The following is an 18959-nucleotide window of genomic DNA, read 5'->3' on the forward strand; positions in this document are numbered from 1 at the left end:
TGATAGTGTAGGACCTGCATGAAGGTGGGGTACCTTGAAAATCGGTATGCAGGCTTCCGTGCATTGGCCAATCCACCAACTAAACCCCCATCATTTATTTATTGAATTGTTGAGGATAAGTGAGTTTACTTTGGTGAGTGCTGGGTTCTTTGTTTGTATGTGTGTATATCTATCTATCTATATATATATATATATATATATATATATATATATAAATATAAAAGCCAGTCCCTAGAGGTTTATTATTGATGCCCAGGGCGCCCCCCCTGCGCCCTTCAGTGCCCGCTGTGTGTGCGTGTGGGAGCAATGGCGCGCAGCGTTACCGCTGCGCGCCATTGCTCCCACATGCACACACAGCGGGCACTGAAGGGTGCAGGGCGCGTTACCTCAGAGAAGATCTGAAGTCTTCTGCCGCCTTTGAAGTCTTCTTTCTTCTTATACTTACCCGGCTTCTATCTTCTGGCTCTGTGAGGAGGACGGCGGCGCGGCTCCGGGACGAACGGCGAGGGTGAGACCTGCGTTCCAACCCTCTGGAGCTAATGGTGTCCAGTAGCCTAAGAAGCAGAGCCTATCATTTAAGTAGGTCTGCTTCTCTCCCCTCAGTCCCTCGATGCAGGGAGCCTGTTGCCAGCAGTGCTCCCTGAAAATAAAAAAACCTAACAAAATTATTTTTTAGAGAAACTCAGGAGAGCTCCCCTGTAGTGCACCCAGTCTCATCTGGGCACAGGATCTAACTGAGGTCTGGAGGAGGGGCATAGAGGGAGGAGCCAGTGCACACCCATCTAAAGTTCTTTATAGTGCCCATGTCTCCTGCGGAGGACGTCTATACCCCATGATCCTTACGGAGTCCCCAGCATTCTCTAGGACGTAAGAGAAAAATTAGATACATATAAAAGCTTGGAAATCTTTGGGGTCTTTGGACCCATTAGTGACAATACAATCTGGACCAAATGGAACCTATGCACTTAATTCAAATACGCAGTGACTATCCAGCTTTATACTCCATTACCCATAAACGTATTACACCATCAGTGTGCCCCTGCCCAACCACATAGGAGTCCCATGGCAAAGCTCAGCAAGTACATTAAGTTCTTGAGGACATGCTCGAAATCCCAATAGTAAAACGACCTGCCACAGTATTCTCCAATAGTAAAACTGTGGCAGGGCGTGCCGGGATATGTAGTTCCACCACAGCTTGAGGGCTGCATGTTGACCAGCCCTGATTCTATACAAACCACCTAAAAAAAAAAAAAATCACTTCGGTTCATGTATTACAAATTCTGATGGGCAGAAAAACTCCTTTGTTTTTGTTTGCATCTTTGAGGGGTACACAAAAAAAAAATAAAATAAATAAGATTTTACTCACCGGTAAATGTATTTCTCGTAGTCCGTAGTGGATGCTGGGGACTCCGTAAGGACCATGGGGAATAGACGGGCTCCGCAGGAGACTGGGCACTCTAAAGAAAGATTTAGGACTATCTGGTGTGCACTGGCTTCTCCCCCTATGACCCTCCTCCAGACCTCAGTTAGGAACTGTGCCCGGAAGAGCTGACACAATAAGGAAGGATTTTGAATCCCGGGTAAGACTCATACCAGCCACACCAATCACACCATATAACACGTGATAGGAACCCCGGTTAACAGTATGATAACAATTGGAGCCTCTGAAGAGATGGCTCACAACAAAACCCGATTTTTGTAACAATAACTATGTACAAGTATTGCAGACAATCCGCACTTGGGATGGGCGCCCAGCATCCACTACGGACTACGAGAAATAGATTTACCGGTGAGTAAAATCTTATTTTCTCTGACGTCCTAGTGGATGCTGGGGACTCCGTAAGGACCATGGGGATTATACCAAAGCTCCCAAACGGGCGGGAGAGTGCGGATGACTCTGCAGCACCGAATGAGAGAACTCCAGGTCCTCCTCAGCCAGGGAATCAAATTTGTAGAATTTAGCAAACGTGTTTGCCCCTGACCAAGTAGCTGCTCGGCAAAGTTGTAAAGCCGAGACCCCTCGGGCAGCCGCCCAAGATGAGCCCACCTTCCTTGTGGAATGGGCTTTTATTGATTTAGGCTGCGGTAATCCCACCGCAGAATGCGCCAGCTGAATAGTGCTACAAATCCAGCGCGCAATAGACTGCATAGAAGCAGGAGCACCCAGCTTGTTGGGTGCATACAGGATAAACAGCGAGTCAGTTTTTCTGACTCCAGCCATCCTGGAAACATAAATTTTCAGGGCCCTGACTACGTCCAGCAACTTGGAATCCTCCAAGTCCCTAGTAGCCGCAGGCACCACAATAGGTTGGTTCAAGTGAAAAGCTGAGACCACCTTCGGGAGAAACTGAGGACGAGTCCTCAATTCTGCCCTATCCATCTGGAAAATCAGATAAGGGCTTTTACAAGACAAAGCCGCCAATTCTGAAACCCGCCTGGCCGAAGCCAGGGCCAACAGTATGACCACTTTCCACGTGAGATATTTTAATTCCACAGTCTTAAGTGGTTCGAACCAATGTGATTTCAGGAATGCCAAAACCACATTGAGATCCCAAGGTGCCACTGGGGGCACAAAAGGAGGCTGAACATGCAGAACTCCTTTGACAAAAGTCTGAACTTCAGGCAGTGAAGCCAGTTCTTTCTGGAAGAAAATCGACAGAGCCGAAATCTGGACCTTGATGGACCCCAATTTGAGGCCCAGCGTCACCCCTGCTTGCAGGAAGTGTAGGAATCGACCCAGTTGAAATTCCTCCTTCGGGGCCTTCATGGCCTCACACCAAGCAACATATTTCCGCCAAATGCGGTAATAATGTCTTGCGGTGACATCCTTCCTGGCTTTGATCAGGGTAGGGATGACTTCCTCCGGAATACCCTTTTCCTTTAGGATCCGGTGTTCAACCGCCATGCCGTCAAACGCAGCCGCGGTAAGTCTTGTAACAGACAGGGTCCTGCTGCAGCAGGTCTTGTCTGAGCGGCAGAGGCCAAGGGTCCTCTGCCAGCATCTCTTGAAGTTCCGGGTACCAAGCTCTTCTTGGCCAATCCGGAACCACGAGTATGGTTTTCACTCCTCGCATTCTTATTATTCTCAGTACCTTGGGTATGAGAGGTAGAGGAGGAAACCCATAAACCGACTGGTACACCCACGGTGTCACTAGAGCGTCCACAGCGATCGCCTGAGGGTCCCTTGACCTGGCGCAATATCTTTTCAACTTTTTGTTGAGGCGGGACGTCAACATGTCCACCCGTGGTCATTCCCAACGGTTTACCCGCATTTGGAAAACTTCTGGAAGAAGTCCCCATTCTCCCGGGTGTAGGTCGCCCATCGGAGAATCCTTGTGGCTTCTGCCATCGCCATCCTGCTTCTTGTGCCGCCCTGTCTGTTTACATGGGCGACCGCCGTGATGTTGTCTGATTGGATCAGTATCGGCTGGTTCTGAAGCAGGGGCCTTGCTTGGCTTAGGGCATTGTAAATGGCCCTTAGCTCCAGAATATTTATGTGAAGCGAAATCTCCTTGGAAATTTCTTCCCTGTGTGACTGCACCCCAGCCCCGAAGGCTGGCCTCCGTGGTCACCAGGACCCAGTCCTGTATTCCGAATCTGCGGCCCTCTAGTAGATGAGCCCTCTGCAGCCACCACAGCAGCGACACCCTGTTTCTTGCCGACAGGGTTATCCGCTGTTGTATCTGTAGATGGGACCCGGACCATTTGTCCCACAGGTCCCACTGGAACGTCCTTGCGTGGAACCTTCCGAATGGAATTATGCTTCGTACGAAGCTACCATTTTTTCCAGGACTCGTGTGCTTCCACTGGAAGAAACACTCTTTTCTGGTCTGTGTCCAGAATCATTCCCAGGAACAGAAGACGTGTCGTCGGGACCAGCTGTGACTTTGGAATATTGAGAATCCAGTCGTGCTGTTGTAGCACTTCCCGAGAGAGTGCTACCCCCCACTACCAACTGTTCTTTGGACCTCGCCTTTATCAGGAGATCGTCCAAGTACGGGATAATAAAAACTTCCTTCTTGCGAAGGAGTATCATCATTTCGGCCATTACCTTGATAAAGACCTTCGGTGCCGTGGACAACTCCAACGGCAGCGTCTGGAACAGATAGTGACAGTCCTGTACCACACATCTGAGGTACTCCTGGTGAGGAGGGTAAATGGGGACATGCAGGTACGCATCCTTGATGTCCAGGGAGACCCTGTAATCCCCCTCGTCCAGGCTCGTAATAACCGCCCTGAGCGATTCCATCTTGAACTTGAATCTTCTGATATAAAAGTTCAAGTATTTTAATTTTAAGATGGGTCTCACCGAACCGTTCTGTTTCGGTACCACAACCATTGTGGAATAGTAACCCCTTCCTTGCTGAAGGAGGGGCACCTTGACAATCACTTGTTGTGATTATAGTGTTGAATAGCCACCAACACCGCCTCCCTGGCAGAGGGAGGTGCCGGTAAGGCAGATTTTAGGAAACGGCGGGGGGAAGAACGTCTCGAACTCCAGCCTGTACCCCTGAAATACTACTTGAAGGACCCAGGGATCCGTGTGAGAGAGCCCACTGGGCGCTGAAATTTCTGAGACGGGCCCCCACCGTACCCGGGTCCGCCTGAGCAGCCCCAGCGTCATGCTGTGGACTTACCGGACGCAGGGAGGACTTCTGCTCTTGGGAACTAGCTGTGTGCTGCAGCTTTTTCCTCTACCTTTGCCTCTCGGCAGAAAGGATGAGCCTCTAGCCCTCTTGCTTTTCTGGGGCCGAAAGGACTGTACTTGATGATACGGTGCTTTCTTTTGTTGTGGGGTAGCCTGTGGCAAAAAAGTCGATTTCCCAGCAGTAGCTGTGGAAACGAGGTCTGAAAGACCATCCCCAAACAGTTTTACCCCCTTATAGGGCAAAACTTCCATGTGCCGATTCGAGTCGGCATCGCCTGACCATTGCCGAGTCCATAACCCCCGTCTGGCGGCAATGGACCTAGCGCTTATTTTTGATGCCAGCCGGCAAATATCCCTCTGTGCATCACGCATGTATAAGACCACGTCTTTTATATGCTCTATTGTCAGCAAAATATTGTCCCTATCCATAGTTATTTTCCGACAGGGAATCTGACCACGCAGCGGGAGCACTGCACATCCATGCCGAAGCAATGGCTGGTCGCAATATAATGCCCGAGTGTGTGACTATATCTTTCAGGGTAACCCCCTGCTTTTTATCAGCAGGTTCCTTCAGGGCGGCCGTATCCGGAGACGGTAGTGCCACCTTTTCTGATAAGCGTGTAATCGCTGTATCTACCCTATGGGGTGTTTCCCAACGTGACCTATCCTCTGGCGGGAAAGGGTACGCTGCCAATAACCGTTTAGAAATTATCAATTTCTTACCGGGGGAAGACCACGCTTCCTCACACACCTCATTTAATTTCTCAGATGCAGGAAAAACTACTGGTAGTTTTCTCTCACCAAACATAATACCCTTTTATGTGGTACCTGGGGTATTATCATAAATGTGTAATACATTTTTCATTGCCTCAATCATGTAACGGGTGGACCTATTTGGAGGGTACACTAGTCTCATCGTCGTCGACACTGGAGTCGGTATCCGTGTCGACATCTGTTTCTCTGAAGTAGCGGGCGTTTTTAGAGCCCCCCCATGACATTTGAGACGCTGGAACAGGCACAAGCTGAGTAGCCGGCTGTTCTGTGTCGTCGACCTTTTGTGTAAGGAGTTGACACTTTCACGTAATCCTTCCATAAGTCCAACCACACCGGTGTCGATCCCGCAGGGGGTGACATCACATTTACAGGCATTCGCTCCGCCTCCACATCATTATCCTCCTCATACATGTCGACACAGCCGTACGGACACACAGCACACACACAGGGAATGCTCTGACAGAGGACAGGACCCCACAAAGCCCTTTGGGGAGACAGAGGGAGAGTATGCCAGCACACACCAGGGCGCTATATATCACAGGGATATCACATATAAAGAGTGTTTTCCCTTATAGCTGCCTATATATATTGTATACTGCGCCTAAATTGTGCGCCCCCTCTCTTTTTAACCCTTTCTGTAGTGTATTGATTGCAGGGGAGAGCCAGGGAGCTTCCCTCCAACGGAGCTGTGAGGGAAAAATGGCGCCAGTGTGCTGAAGGAGATAGCTCCGCCCCTTTTTCGCAGACTTTCTCCCGCATTTTTATGGATTCTGGCAGGGGTTAAAAAGCACCTATATAGCCTCTGGGGCTATATATGGTGTTAGTTTTGCCAGCCAAGGTGTCAGTATTGCTGCTCAGGGCGCCCCCCCCCCAGCGCCCTGCACCCATCAGTGACCGGAGTGTGAGGTGTGCATGAGGAGCAATGGCGCACAGCTGCAGTGCTGTGCGCTACCTTGGAGAAGACAGAAGTCTTCAGCCGCCGATTTTCCGGACCACCTTCTTGCTTCTGGCTCTGTAAGAGGGACGGCGGCGCGGCTCCGGGAACGGACGACGAGGTCGGGTCCTGTGTTCGATCCCTCTGGAGCTAATGGTGTCCAGTAGCCTAAGAAGCCCAAGCTACCACCACTTAGGTAGGTTCGCTTCTTCTCCCCTTAGTCCCTCGATGCAGTGAGCCTGTTGCCAGCAGGTCTCACTGAAAATAAAAAACCTAACAAACACTTTCTTCCTAGGAGCTCAGGAGAGCCCCTAGTGTGCATCCAGCTCAGCCGGGCACAGAAATCTAACTGAGGTCTGGAGGAGGGTCATAGGGGGAGGAGCCAGTGCACACCAGATAGTCCTAAATCTTTCTTTAGAGTGCCCAGTCTCCTGCGGAGCCCGTCTATTCCCCATGGTCCTTACGGAGTCCCCAGCATCCACTAGGACGTCAGAGAAAAAAAAAATTCCTTCGGTAGTTACCAATTGTGGAAATGTTGTTCTATTAAACACACAGAACAGTACTTGTGTCAGGCAACCAACAGTCTTCCCGGTCTATCAGAAATACTACCTTTTCCAATGTACACTTCTGCAGTAATGAAGGTGACAGTGATGACACATGAGGAATACTGGGTTTGAACATATTTATCAGAAGACCAGGATTAGAGAAGAGAAAAAAAAAAAAAAAAAAAAAAGAACCGAGTACTTGCCTTAAAAGAGGAACTGTGCCCTCATGTGTCTGCAAGAGGCTGTGAACTTGAGGAGCAAAGATTTTCAAAGACTGGATGACATATGGGATTATGTAAGAGTCTGGGTCAAAATCATGTGTACTGGAATACAAATAAAATTGTAATAATTAGGTTACATATAAATTACAATAAAAAAACTCAAGACTAGTCTAGAAACCCCACTTACATTGTACTTCTAGAGCAGCGTTTTTCAACCCATGTGCCGCGGCACACTAGTGTGCCGCAGCTGGTTGACAAGTGTGCCGCAGAGTCAGAGCTGCCTTCACTAACTGTGGACCCGGACAGCGGACACGCGGGCAGCGCTGGGCTCTTCTGAGAGCGCCTGACCCGTGCCCTTTAGCAACGCAGCTGCGTGACATCATAGGTCATGCACGCCACATAGCATGGCTGGCAGCATGACCATCCGCCAGGCCGTACAACCGTCTGACGTACAGCCCGCACGTCGGCCCCACTCGCCAGCTAGCCAGCCAGCATGCATGCCTGTCTACCGCTCACAGCTCTGCACTGTGAGCCGATGAGGGACCTGAGCTCCTTTCTCTTCTACCAGGAGGTAGCAACCAATGTATTGTTTTTATATTCTGAGGGGGCCAGTGTTTGTTTTTATTTCTGAGGGCGCAAGTGTTTGTCTTTTTATTCTGAGAGGGCAAGTGTTTGTTTTTATATTCTGAGGGGCCAGTGTTTGTTTTTTTAATTCTGATTTGGCCAGTGTTTGTTTTTTTATTCTGAGGGGGCCAAATGTGTGTGTGGGGTTTTTCTGTGGGGGCGAATGTATTTATTTTATTACTGTGAGTGCCCGTGTGTTTCTTTTATTACCGTGGGGGCCAATGTGTGTGTTTTTCCCCATGGAGGACTGGTGGTGTGCCTTGGCAATTTAAAAATATTGTTCGGTGTGCCGTGAGTTGAAAAAGGTTGAAAATCACTGTTCTAGAGAAAGGGATATTTTTATTTACAAATTATGAAATCACACATCTGTTATGTACAAGTGAGCACCCCAGAGATCAAGGCCGATAATGCACTGGCGAGACTTCCCAAAAACAAAGCTTGTTCAAGGAAGAAAACCACAAGAAACTACTTGACTGCCAAGCTTGGGGGCCTAGCACTACTATTTAACAGTCTCCTATAAAATCCTGCAACAAATAAGTCCTCATTTATCTTGCTGCATTCACGCCAAACAGTCCCTCATGGCATGCCAGGTCACGTGAGAATCTTTTAGCGTCAGACGTCTTTGTTGCTGAAAATGCATCTTAGCGCTGTTGATACATTACACTTTTATATCTGTGTGTGACTCTGAATCTGTATAGGAAGTGCTACAATGAAGCAGCTGCAGCTTTTTTCCAATACAAGCTCTATTGTGCTCTGTATACAGACTCACACACATAATATACAAAGGTCATATCAAATTAATAAGTCTCCTCGTGCATTCTAGTCACACTGTGTTGCAACTAAGACACATTTTCTCTGTCATCCACTAGGGGACACTGGAACTTTAGACAGCTGGGGGTGTGAAGAATGGAGACTGGAGGTGGCACAATATATGTAAAATAATTGCAGTGCACAGCTGGCTCCTCCACCTTCACGCCCCCCCCCCCCCCCCGCCCGCCCTCCAGTTTGAAAAATTGTGCTTAGGAGGTAGAAGCACACCAGGAAGCTCTTGCTCCAGTTAAGATATTTTACTCTCTGGAGTACTTGTGAACAAGATCACGGTGGAAGGGATCCGCTGCTCACTCAGAGAATCTAGCACAGTGAGTACTAAGCCCCCCCCCCCCCCCCCCCACTCCTTCCCCACAGCGGGCACGCAGTGGGCGAGGGCGTCCAGAACTTGTGCCGCTAACAGCATTACCTCACCGAGTCCTTATCTCCTGACAGGGGATAGTGAAAGCAGGCGCCAGCGCACAGTGTCTTCGGTCAGGTGGTAACCGGCGGAGACGCAGGGATCACAGAGATGCGGCAGTCAGGATCAGACATCCAGCGCACTGGGGTAACCAGACGGGGACAGCGGAGAGCAAGGGACGCCGCTGACAGGTGAGGCGCAGGGGGGAGCTCATCGGTTTGGTTTACAGCCTCAGCACGGAGCTCCGGTACAGAGCACAGCCAAGGGGAGCTCAGCGGTGTTTGAGTTTATACAGCCGGAGGGAGCTCCGGAAGGGCACAGTTTACAGCGCCCACTCTGGCCATTATAGCAAAGGCAGCGAGGTGAACAAAAATTTGCAGCTGCGGCCATTTTAGGTAGTAAATAGGCGCGCTTAGAGAGCAGGCTGGAATAGGAGGGGGATGGAGCAAGGCAGGCCCTAGTTACCACAGCCTCACTAATACTCATATATATTATCTCCTAAGGGACACTGCTGACAGGCCCTGAGGAGGGGAGCATCAGAGGCAAACAAACCTGAAGCAACCTGCATAACAGTTGGTGGTGTGGGGTTTGTAACCTAGGGCTGGTACTAATTTTTTTTTAATTAATTTTTTTTACTTTTTTGGTAAAATAGTTTTATTTTTGAAAAAGAAAAAACTAGCTGAACATCTCCCCTGTTTATTGCTCCCTTATCCCTAGTCTGTCTCCTTCTATTATAATAGACTGACAGGACTGCTGTTTGCGGTGTGTGTATGTGTACTAAAAACATGGCTACTAAAGTGTGTTCAAAATTTGAGAAAAAGAGCACAAGCGTTGGCAGCTCCGGGGTGTGCGACATGTTTAGGAATGGACGCACAGGCCGGGAGTAGTGGTCAATCAGGATCACGGGAAAATGCCTTAGCAGATATCTCCAGAGAAATGGTGGCATCTTGCAAGCAACATTTAGAATGGGCTGCGGGTTTTTCTAAAACTATGGAGGAATTCCTGATTAGGCTTACTACGCCAACACAGGTAGAGAAATCTGTCAAGAAATAAGTAAAGTGACCCCTTCATGTTCTGCAAGAAGAGTAAGAGGAAGAAGAGGGTCTCTTGGTAGATGACGAGGACAGGGAATCTGTGGAGGAGGTATTTGAGATTTCCCCTCCAGAGGAAGATTCGGATGTCAAGGACTTGGAGTCACTTATTGAAGCAGTAAAACAGGTCCTTAACTTCAAGGAGGAAGAAATCAAGGACCCTGAAGTTTTCGACCTATTTGAGTCTTAAAAGCCACGTACGGCAGTATTCCTCATTCCTAAGACACTCCAGGAACAGATGGGTGAAGCCTGTAAACAGCCAGATAAGCGTTTCCAATTACCCAAGAAATATACTGTCAATTATCCCTTGCCTAGATAGAGGAGACATGACAAAATATACGTTATGGTAAGAACCTACCGTTGATAACGGTATTTCTCCTAAGTCCACAGGATAACAATGGGATATGATGAAGCGACAGCAGATTTGCACCAATCGGTCAAAGATTTCTGGCCTCGCAGCATGCAATGGGCCAGTCCATATATCCTCGCCTCCTGGCTCAGGCAAATCAGTTGTATTCCAAAGCTCAAGGCAGGAGCATCATAGATAGCCCTAATCAGCCGATAAGAACACACCCTTCCGTACAAGAAGGAAGAGGTTAGTGAGTAAAAGGATCCTCAAATCAGGATCGTCAGGGTGGGATCCCTGTGGATACTGTGAACTTAGGAGAAATACCGTTATCAACGGTAAGTTCTTACCATAACGTATAGTTCTCTGGCAGGATCCACAGGTTATCCACAGGATAACAATGGGATTTCCCAAAGCAATTTAGTGGTGGGGACGCTCCTGATTGGACATAATGTCTAATAAATGTGTTAATGGAAGACCATGCGGCTGCCTTACATATCTGTTCTGCTGAAGCACCACGTTGTGCTGCCCATGATGGACCTACCTTACGAGTAGAGCGAGTTGAGACATTAGCAGGAACAAGGAGATCAGCTTGAGAATATACTTCTGAAATAGTCATCCGAAGCCATCTTGCCAGTGTTTGCTTATCGGCAGGCCATCCTCTCATGTGAAATCTGTAGAGAATGAAAAAAGAATGTCTTTCTGATGACACTGGTATGATCCACGTAGATCCTTAATGCACGGACCACGTCTAGCGATGCATCTCCCGCAGAAAGGCCCGGTACCTGGAAAGCCGGGACTACAATTTCTTCATTAAGGTGGAATTTAGACACCACCTTCAGAAGATACCCAGATCTAGTTCTGAGAACTGCTTTATCGGGATTAAAAAAAAAGAAAAGAAATCAGAAATGGAGAACGACATGATAATGCCCCTAAATCTGATACTCTAGCTGATGCCATAGCCAGTAGAAAGAGAACTTTAGCTGTCAACCATTTAAGATCCACTTTATTAAGTGGTTCAAATGGGGCAACATGAAGGGTTTTCAGGACTAGACTTAAGTCCCAAGGCACTGTAGGAGGAACAAAAGCAGGTTGAATGCACAGCAGTCCCTGGAAAAAAGTATGCACATCCTGTAAGTTGGCAATTTTCTTTTGGAACCACGCAGTTAATGCCGACACTTGCACTCTCAAGGAAGACACCTTCAAACCTTTATCCATTCCTGCCTGAAGGAATGCTAAGTCCCTGGAAACTCTGAAAGATTTAGGGTTCATTTTTTTCCGTTCACTGCACCAATGAATATAGGTTTGCCATATTCAGTGATAAATGCAAGCGGAGGAAGGTTTCCTGTTGCGAGAATCCTCTTGACTTCAGGATAGGAGGTTTCAAGAGCCAAGCCATCAAAGACGGTCGATCCAGATGTCCGTGATAACAAGGACCCTGCATCAGTAGATCTGGACGTTGAGGGAGCAGAAGTGGAGCATCCATCGACATCCTCTGAAGATCCGTGTACCAATGCCTTCTGGGCCAAGCTGGAGCCATTAGTATCACGGTACCTTTCCCTTGTTTTATCTTTCTCACCACCCTGGGTAATAGGAAATACATAAGCCAGATGAAAGTCCCATCTCACCGACAGGGCATCCACAAAGATCGCTCTGGGATACTTTGTTCGTAACCCGTATGTGAGAACTTTGTTGTTTAGACGGGACGCCATGAGATCTCTCTCTGGCAACCCCCACTTATCTACTAGAGCCTGGAAGACCTCCGGGTGTAGAGCCCATTCACTTGCCTGAATGGCGTGTCGACTGAGAAAGTCCGCTTCCCAGTTTAGGACTCCCGGAATAAACACTGCGGACAAGGCTGGATGATTAAGTTCTGCCCTCTTTAGTATACGACTTACCTCCTTCATCGCTTTTCGGCTGCGAGTTCCTTCCTGATGGTTGAGGTACGCTACTGCCGTTGCATTGTCCGAGCGGATCTGGACTGGTTTTCCCTGAAGAATGTCCTTTGCCTGAATCAGTGCCATGTATATGACCCGAAGTTCCAATATATTTTATTGGCAGACAACCTTCTTCCTTGCTCCATTGCCCCTGAAAACACAACCTTCCCGACACTGCTCCCCAGCCCCGGAGACTGGCATCTGTCGCCAGAATTTCCCAAAAGGATCTCCCCTTGTCCAGGTGGGATGTCTGCAGCCACCAGGCTAATGACCTTCTTACTTCTATTGTAAGAACCAGTCTGTTTTAATCGTCTGATGCAACCCATTCCATTTGGCAAGACTCAGACGCTGCAGAGGCAGAGTGGAATTGTGCATACTCCCCCATGTCGAATGTTGACACCATCAATCCCATCACACGCATTGCTGCGTGAATGGATACCTTTTGACTGTGTAGCAAGTCCTGAATCCTTGACTAAACCTTTGATATCTTGTTCAGAGGTAACATTACTCTGAAGACTTGAATCCAGTACAGCTCCCAGTGAATCATCCGCTGTGACGGAACCAGAGACTATTTTGCCCAATTTATGAGCCACCCGTGCTTCTGCAGACACGTTATTGTCTGTTGCAGATGACATAGGAGCAATTTCTGCGACTGTGCCAGGATTAAAAAGATTGTCGAGGTATGGAAAAATTATTTATCCCCTGCTGGCGGAGATAAGCTGCTATTACCACCATAATTTTGGTAAATACTCTGGGGGCTGTGGCAATCCCAAAAATAGGATTTTGGTACTTACCAGGTAAATCCTTTTCTTTGAATCCATAGGGGGCACTGGAGTACTCTTGGGATATGGACGGGCGTAGCCGAACAAAGGCACTGAATATTTAAATTTAGGACTCTCCCCCCCCTCCATATCCCCGAGTACCTCAGTGTACTCTCTCAGTGTTTTTTACTGAGCGAACAGGAACTATATAGAGAGGTTGACAATGGAGAATACCTATAACATAACGGACAACAACAATGTTGACCCATAACCTTACTGTCAACTAAACAGTTGACACCATAACCGATAGAACTTTATAATTTGAACCAATCGGTGAAAATGTGTTACCATAAGCTCCTCTGAGCTTAATATCAATCAAGTAAAACTTGTTACCCTAAGCTCCCTTGAGCTTAAAACAACCCAGGTAAAACTGCTCTGGGTGGGCGTCCAGTGCCCCCTATGGATTCAAAGAAAAGGATTTACCTGGTAAGTACCAAAATCCTATTTTCTTCATCATCCACTAGGGGTCACTGGAGTACTCTTGGGACGTACCAAAGCTTCCCTCGTGGGCGGGAGAGCTGTTTGATACTTGTAACAGTAGGCAGGCCAAAGCTAGATGCTGATGGCGCCACCATTCATAACGTGTAAACGTGCACAAACGTGGTGCACTGAAGGCTATGTAGCCGCGTCGTAGACACTCCACGACCCGCTGGGTCTGACATTCCCACAGAACCTGTGGGATGAGCTATTACTGACGTAGACGATTGTAACTTAGCCTTAAAGTAAGCCTGACTTGTAGTCATTATTATTATCCAACTGGATAATGTCTGCTGAAAAACTGGCTAACCCCAGTTGGCAGTATCATAGAGAACAAACAACGTATTCATCTCACGTACTGTAGACGTTCGGGACATATATAAACGCGTAATGCGTGTAGCACATTCAGAATTCTAGAATGTGCTGTCCACACATGAACCACTATTGGTATATTGATGTGAAGAATACGAAAGCGGAATTCGTCCGAAGATCTGCTTTATCATGAGAAAACTCAAATACGGTGGCTTGGAAAACAAGGCACTCAAATATGAAAGCAAAACCCTTGCCGAAGCCAAGGCTAGAAGGAAAATGTTTTCCAAAGTGAGAAACTTAATCCCCCTTTGTTGTAAGGGTTCAAAATATGAAAACTATAAGAAATCTGAACCCAACTTCAAGCCACCTGGCCACCTGGCGCTGTAGGTGGGATAAATAGAGTCTTGAACTTTGATGACACCTTGTAGAAAAGTGTGTACAGACGTAATAGAGGCAAACGTCTTTGAAAATAAGTTTACCACACAGATACCTGCACCCTTAGTGCAGATAAACGCAGTTTTCCATTCCACCCCGTTTAACAGAATACGGGTAACTTGAAGGATGATGTCGGAAACTTCCGAGGTCTACCACACGAAATTTTGTAATAATGAGCTGCCTAAAGCGGCTTACTAGCTCGTAACCTGGTTGGTATAACCGATACTGTAACGCTCTATTTCTTAAGAGGGCGGTCTGAACCCTCACTCCGTCAACCGCAGCTGCGGTACATGGGTAATAGGTACATTGTAACTATGGTTAAAAGAACGTTCCCTGATGTAACAGGTTGGACGTATTATGAGCGGCCCAAGATCGTGTGCCAGTATTCCTTGGAGATTCGAGAAGCAAGCTCTCCGAAACCCATGAGATATCACCAGTATGACTGTGACGAACTGTCTTATGATCCGTTTTGGCAACGGAAAAAGCAGCGGAAAATGGTGGAGCCAGATACACGATGCTGAATGACCACATGAATGTGAAACACTCCACTGCCACTGCCCTTGTGATCTGTTGTTTTGTACACATACTGAGCTTTTGTAATTTGGCGAGATGCCATCATGTATACCTGAGGGTAACCCCCTTCTGTGGACTCGCATATGAAACACCTCTGGATTTAATGTCCAGTTTTCAGGATCCCAATCCTGACGGGTGAGATCATCTGTCTAACAGATGTGCAGTCACGGAATGATCTCTTGACATTTTCACATAATGGTGTTCTGAGCCATTGAGGATTTGAGTTACCTGCCGCATTGCCATGCGGCTTCTTGGTTCTCCCTGTTGTTGTGTATGCAACTCCCGTTGCCTTGTCTGACTGCCTTGGTCAGACTGAAAACGAAGCATGTAGTGCATTGTAAAATGCACGGAGTTCCAGGACTTTTATCGACAGCAATCTGTCGTGCTTTTAGAACCTCTTTTTTAACTACAACTCCTGAACCTCTGAGACTGTCGTCCAGAGTATATACACCCTCGGCCCTCTGTGGGAAACGCGAGTGAAGGCCGGCGAACTTAAAGCGCTTTGAAACACATCATTATTTTTAACAGGCGAATACACCAATGTATCGCTAGTGTGCGTGTTTAGCACTAATTACTAGATGTGTAGTAGGTAAATGTCTTTGATTTACCGTATTTATAATCTTACCTAGGAATCGCTTTGAACATGATCTGCCACCGCAGTATACATTAGTAGCGCAAATTAGAGGAACTGTGTTGAGACAGAGTTTTTATGAGCAGATCATCTAAGTTAGAGGCACTCTGGTGATACAGAGTTCTAACGAGCAGATAGTCTAAGTATGGAAAGATTGTCACTGTCAGGACTCTGAGATGAGCTACCACCAACATCACTCTGGTAAATACCCGAGGCGTTGACCAGAAACCAAACGGTAGACCTGAAATGGTTAATAGTTGTGGCGTTTTGCCAAGGTTAGAACCTATTAACAACCAGAATGGGTAAATACGCATTGTGAAGATCAAATGCAATTATGCAATGTTGTGGCTCCAATATGCAAATGCTAACCGCAGAAAATCCATTTTCAAACTGCATTAAGTGACTTGCTGTTTGTTCCCCCAAACAGAGGGGAATAAGTAACCCTGACTCTGCTGGTGTACTACTGACTGGATATAAAACAGCTGAAAACCAGCAGAGACTAAATGGCAACCTGCCAAATCTGTAAATAGCTGAGACCTCATGAGTTGATGTTTCCCGCAATGTAACGTGTAAAGACGCGCTCCACAATAGGAACATGTAGATGGCCTAAGAGGTCATCAAGCCACTGGCTTGCAGACTATAGCGTCTTTACAAGGCGTGACTGTTTTTGTTTTAAAAAACTGAAGTCTAAAGGAATTAAACGCCGGCACAAGTATTTCCGTTTTGATACTGGCTGCAGTAATGTCAAATTTAAGACCAACAAGCTATGGCCTTGTCATGGTTAAACTAGCGACGATGAAAGTGACCGGCGTTAGCAGAAGCTTTACAGCTATACTCTGCAGCTTCTTTAAACCGTGATCGTCCCTGTTTCCATACATATAGTCTAGTAACTGAAATGTATTCTTTGACACAGACGCATTTACCAATGGCGGATCGCGTCATTTTGGAAACGATTAAATAGAGCTTAGAGTGTACTCAGTCTCTGTACAAATAAAGACAGTGACGCACTGGGATTTAGCAATGTATGTTGTCAAAAAAACCCTACTATATGCGTGCTGTGTAATGCACCCTTCTCACTCGTAGTTATTGGTGTGAGATCTGACATAGAATCGTGCATTAAATTATAAGACCAGTTAAATAAACACCCTGGTACCCAAAGGGAATTGGCCCTTTGAAACGACTGTCTTTAGTTAGAGCAGGCGGAGTATCCGAGACTCGGATTTTTACCGCTCTTTAAATTTGAATTGCCAATGTTAACATAGGATCTTTAAAATGATTTTTAGTCTGCGCTAGAGCCTTACTCGCTATGCAGACAGACCCCAAAATAGGCAACGAACAGACACTTGCACGACTTATTGAAGTTCTTTTGTGTCATATATATATTTTTATTGCTGAAAAGCATATTAAAGGCAGCCGTAGCCAGGCATCAAAAAATTATATGAAACTCATGGTTGTTTCTCTCTACGGAAATCTTTAGTAAAAGGCGAAAGATTTATTCTCTCTGAAGAGAAACCAGAGTATTCTTTATGTGAAAAGTTCACATGGCCATGTGCAATCCGAACCAAATTCCCACTAACACCCCTTCGCCTCTAGTGGCTTAGAGATGTAGGGCAGGAATGTTCCAGAATTATGTGAAAACCTGAACAAAAAATTCCCACTAACACCCCTGCGCCTCCTTGTGGAGTAGAGGCGTATGGCCGGAATGTTCTGGAATTATAAACTGGAAGAAACAGTAATGATTAAACTGGCCCTCCATGCCATGCATACACTGAAAATCACGACAGGATTCCTGCTGCAGTGTTAATATATATGCTTAATAGCCTATTATACAGTTAATATAGGCTTAATAGCCTATTAAACTGTGATAATCATTTTAGCTTCCCAGTTAATAGAAACACTGTTGTATTAACATTATATGGTAACCATAACAGAAAAAACAGGAAGCATGTTAAAAATGCCTGTGTTTACATCAGAAACATAGTTTAGGTTATTAGCTTAAAAGTGAACAGCCTATCTTATTATCCATGCAGCCTTTATGGTGCTGCTGCTATGGCATTTACTCCCCCTCACCCTTGCAGCTGCGCTGCTTGTGTTACCTGCAGCGGACGGGAGCGGGTGCAGGGAGCCAAGATGAAGCAGGGAAGCGCTGCTGTAAAGTGCCGGGGAGCTGTGGTCCGGACGAACGGCAGCGCCCTTCATCCTACAGCAGTGGCCGGGTAATCAGCGGCGGCTGCGGTGGCGCTGGGAGAGCGGCCGGCGTCTTTGAGTGACGTGCGGCCGCTCAGAGCTGTGTCCCCGGTAGCGCCTTTCATCCTACAGCAGTGGCCGGGTAATCAGCGGCGGCTGCGGTGGCGCTGGGAGAGCGGCCGCTCAGAGCTGTGTCCCCGGTAGCGCCTTTCATCCTACAGCAGTGGCCGGGTAATCAGCGGCGGCTGCGGTGGCGCTGGGAGAGCGGCCGGCGTCTTTGAGTGACGTGCGGCCGCTGGGAGAGCGGCCGGCGTCTTTGAGTGACGTGCGGCCGCCTAGAGCTGTGTCCCCGCGATCTCGTAAAGTGGCTGGCTCGGCTGGTTACAGCGTGTCTAATCAGCGGCGGCGAGTGCCTGTACTAACGGCTCTCTCATGTAATCAGCGCAGTAAAGTAATACCTTTTCCCCACACAGCAGGGCGGCAGCGTGAGCTGACCGTCCTTACACCCCACCATACCTTGTTTCAGTTTGACGGGCTTTCCTGGCTGTGACGGGGCTTCTTTCTTGTAAGCTCCGTCTCATCTTGGCTGTGACGGGGCTTCCCTCCAGCTCTTTGTCTCTTCTTGGCTGTGACGGGGTTTTCTGTAAGCTCCGTCCAGCTTGCAGGAGACAGTGGCTGCCTGTGGCTGTGAGGGTGCTCTTTGTGAGGACCGACACGCCATGCGCTGCCTTGCAGCGCCTGTGGCTGTGAGGGTGCTCTTTGTGAGGACCGACACGCCATACGCTGCCTTGCAGCGGCACCATCCCGGACCCAAGTTTTTCAAGAAACTGGGACGGGAAGTGTAAAAATTAAAAATAAAAAGTAAAATGAAAAATTTAATAAAATCTTCTCAAATGTGGGCATTCCCACAAGCCGATGTTCATGCTGTGAGCACCGAAAAAACACAGAGAGTACACTGAGGTACTCGGGGATATGGAGGGGGGGGAGAGTCCTAAATTTAAATATTCAGTGCCTTTGTTCGGCTACGCCCGTCCATATCCCAAGAGTACTCCAGTGACCCCTAGTGGATGATAAAGAAATGTAGGGCCTGGAACTGAAAATGCTGTTGGAGGATAGCGAACCTGAAATAGCACTGATGGGACAGTGCTATAGGAACATGTAGGCAAGCATCCTGT

At 47.5% G+C, this 18959-nt stretch overlaps 1 protein-coding gene and 1 pseudogene across 6 annotated transcripts in view; both read right to left on the reverse strand.

Annotated features, from left to right (window-relative positions):
- The window catches only part of MARF1 (meiosis regulator and mRNA stability factor 1), a 153547-nt gene that overhangs the window by 26684 nt on the left and 107904 nt on the right, over nucleotides 1-18959 (reverse strand). For all 6 annotated transcript variants that reach the window (XM_063934366.1, XM_063934365.1, XM_063934362.1 and 3 more), the window contains one exon: nucleotides 7105-7224. In XM_063934366.1, coding sequence (XP_063790436.1) covers nucleotides 7105-7224 — 120 coding nt within the window. The remainder of the gene's footprint in view (nucleotides 1-7104; nucleotides 7225-18959) is intronic.
- LOC134946863 (U5 spliceosomal RNA) lies at nucleotides 17009-17118 on the reverse strand (annotated as a pseudogene).

This window comes from Pseudophryne corroboree, chromosome 7 (assembly GCF_028390025.1).
Source record: "Pseudophryne corroboree isolate aPseCor3 chromosome 7, aPseCor3.hap2, whole genome shotgun sequence".
Classification (NCBI taxonomy): domain Eukaryota; kingdom Metazoa; phylum Chordata; class Amphibia; order Anura; family Myobatrachidae; genus Pseudophryne; species Pseudophryne corroboree.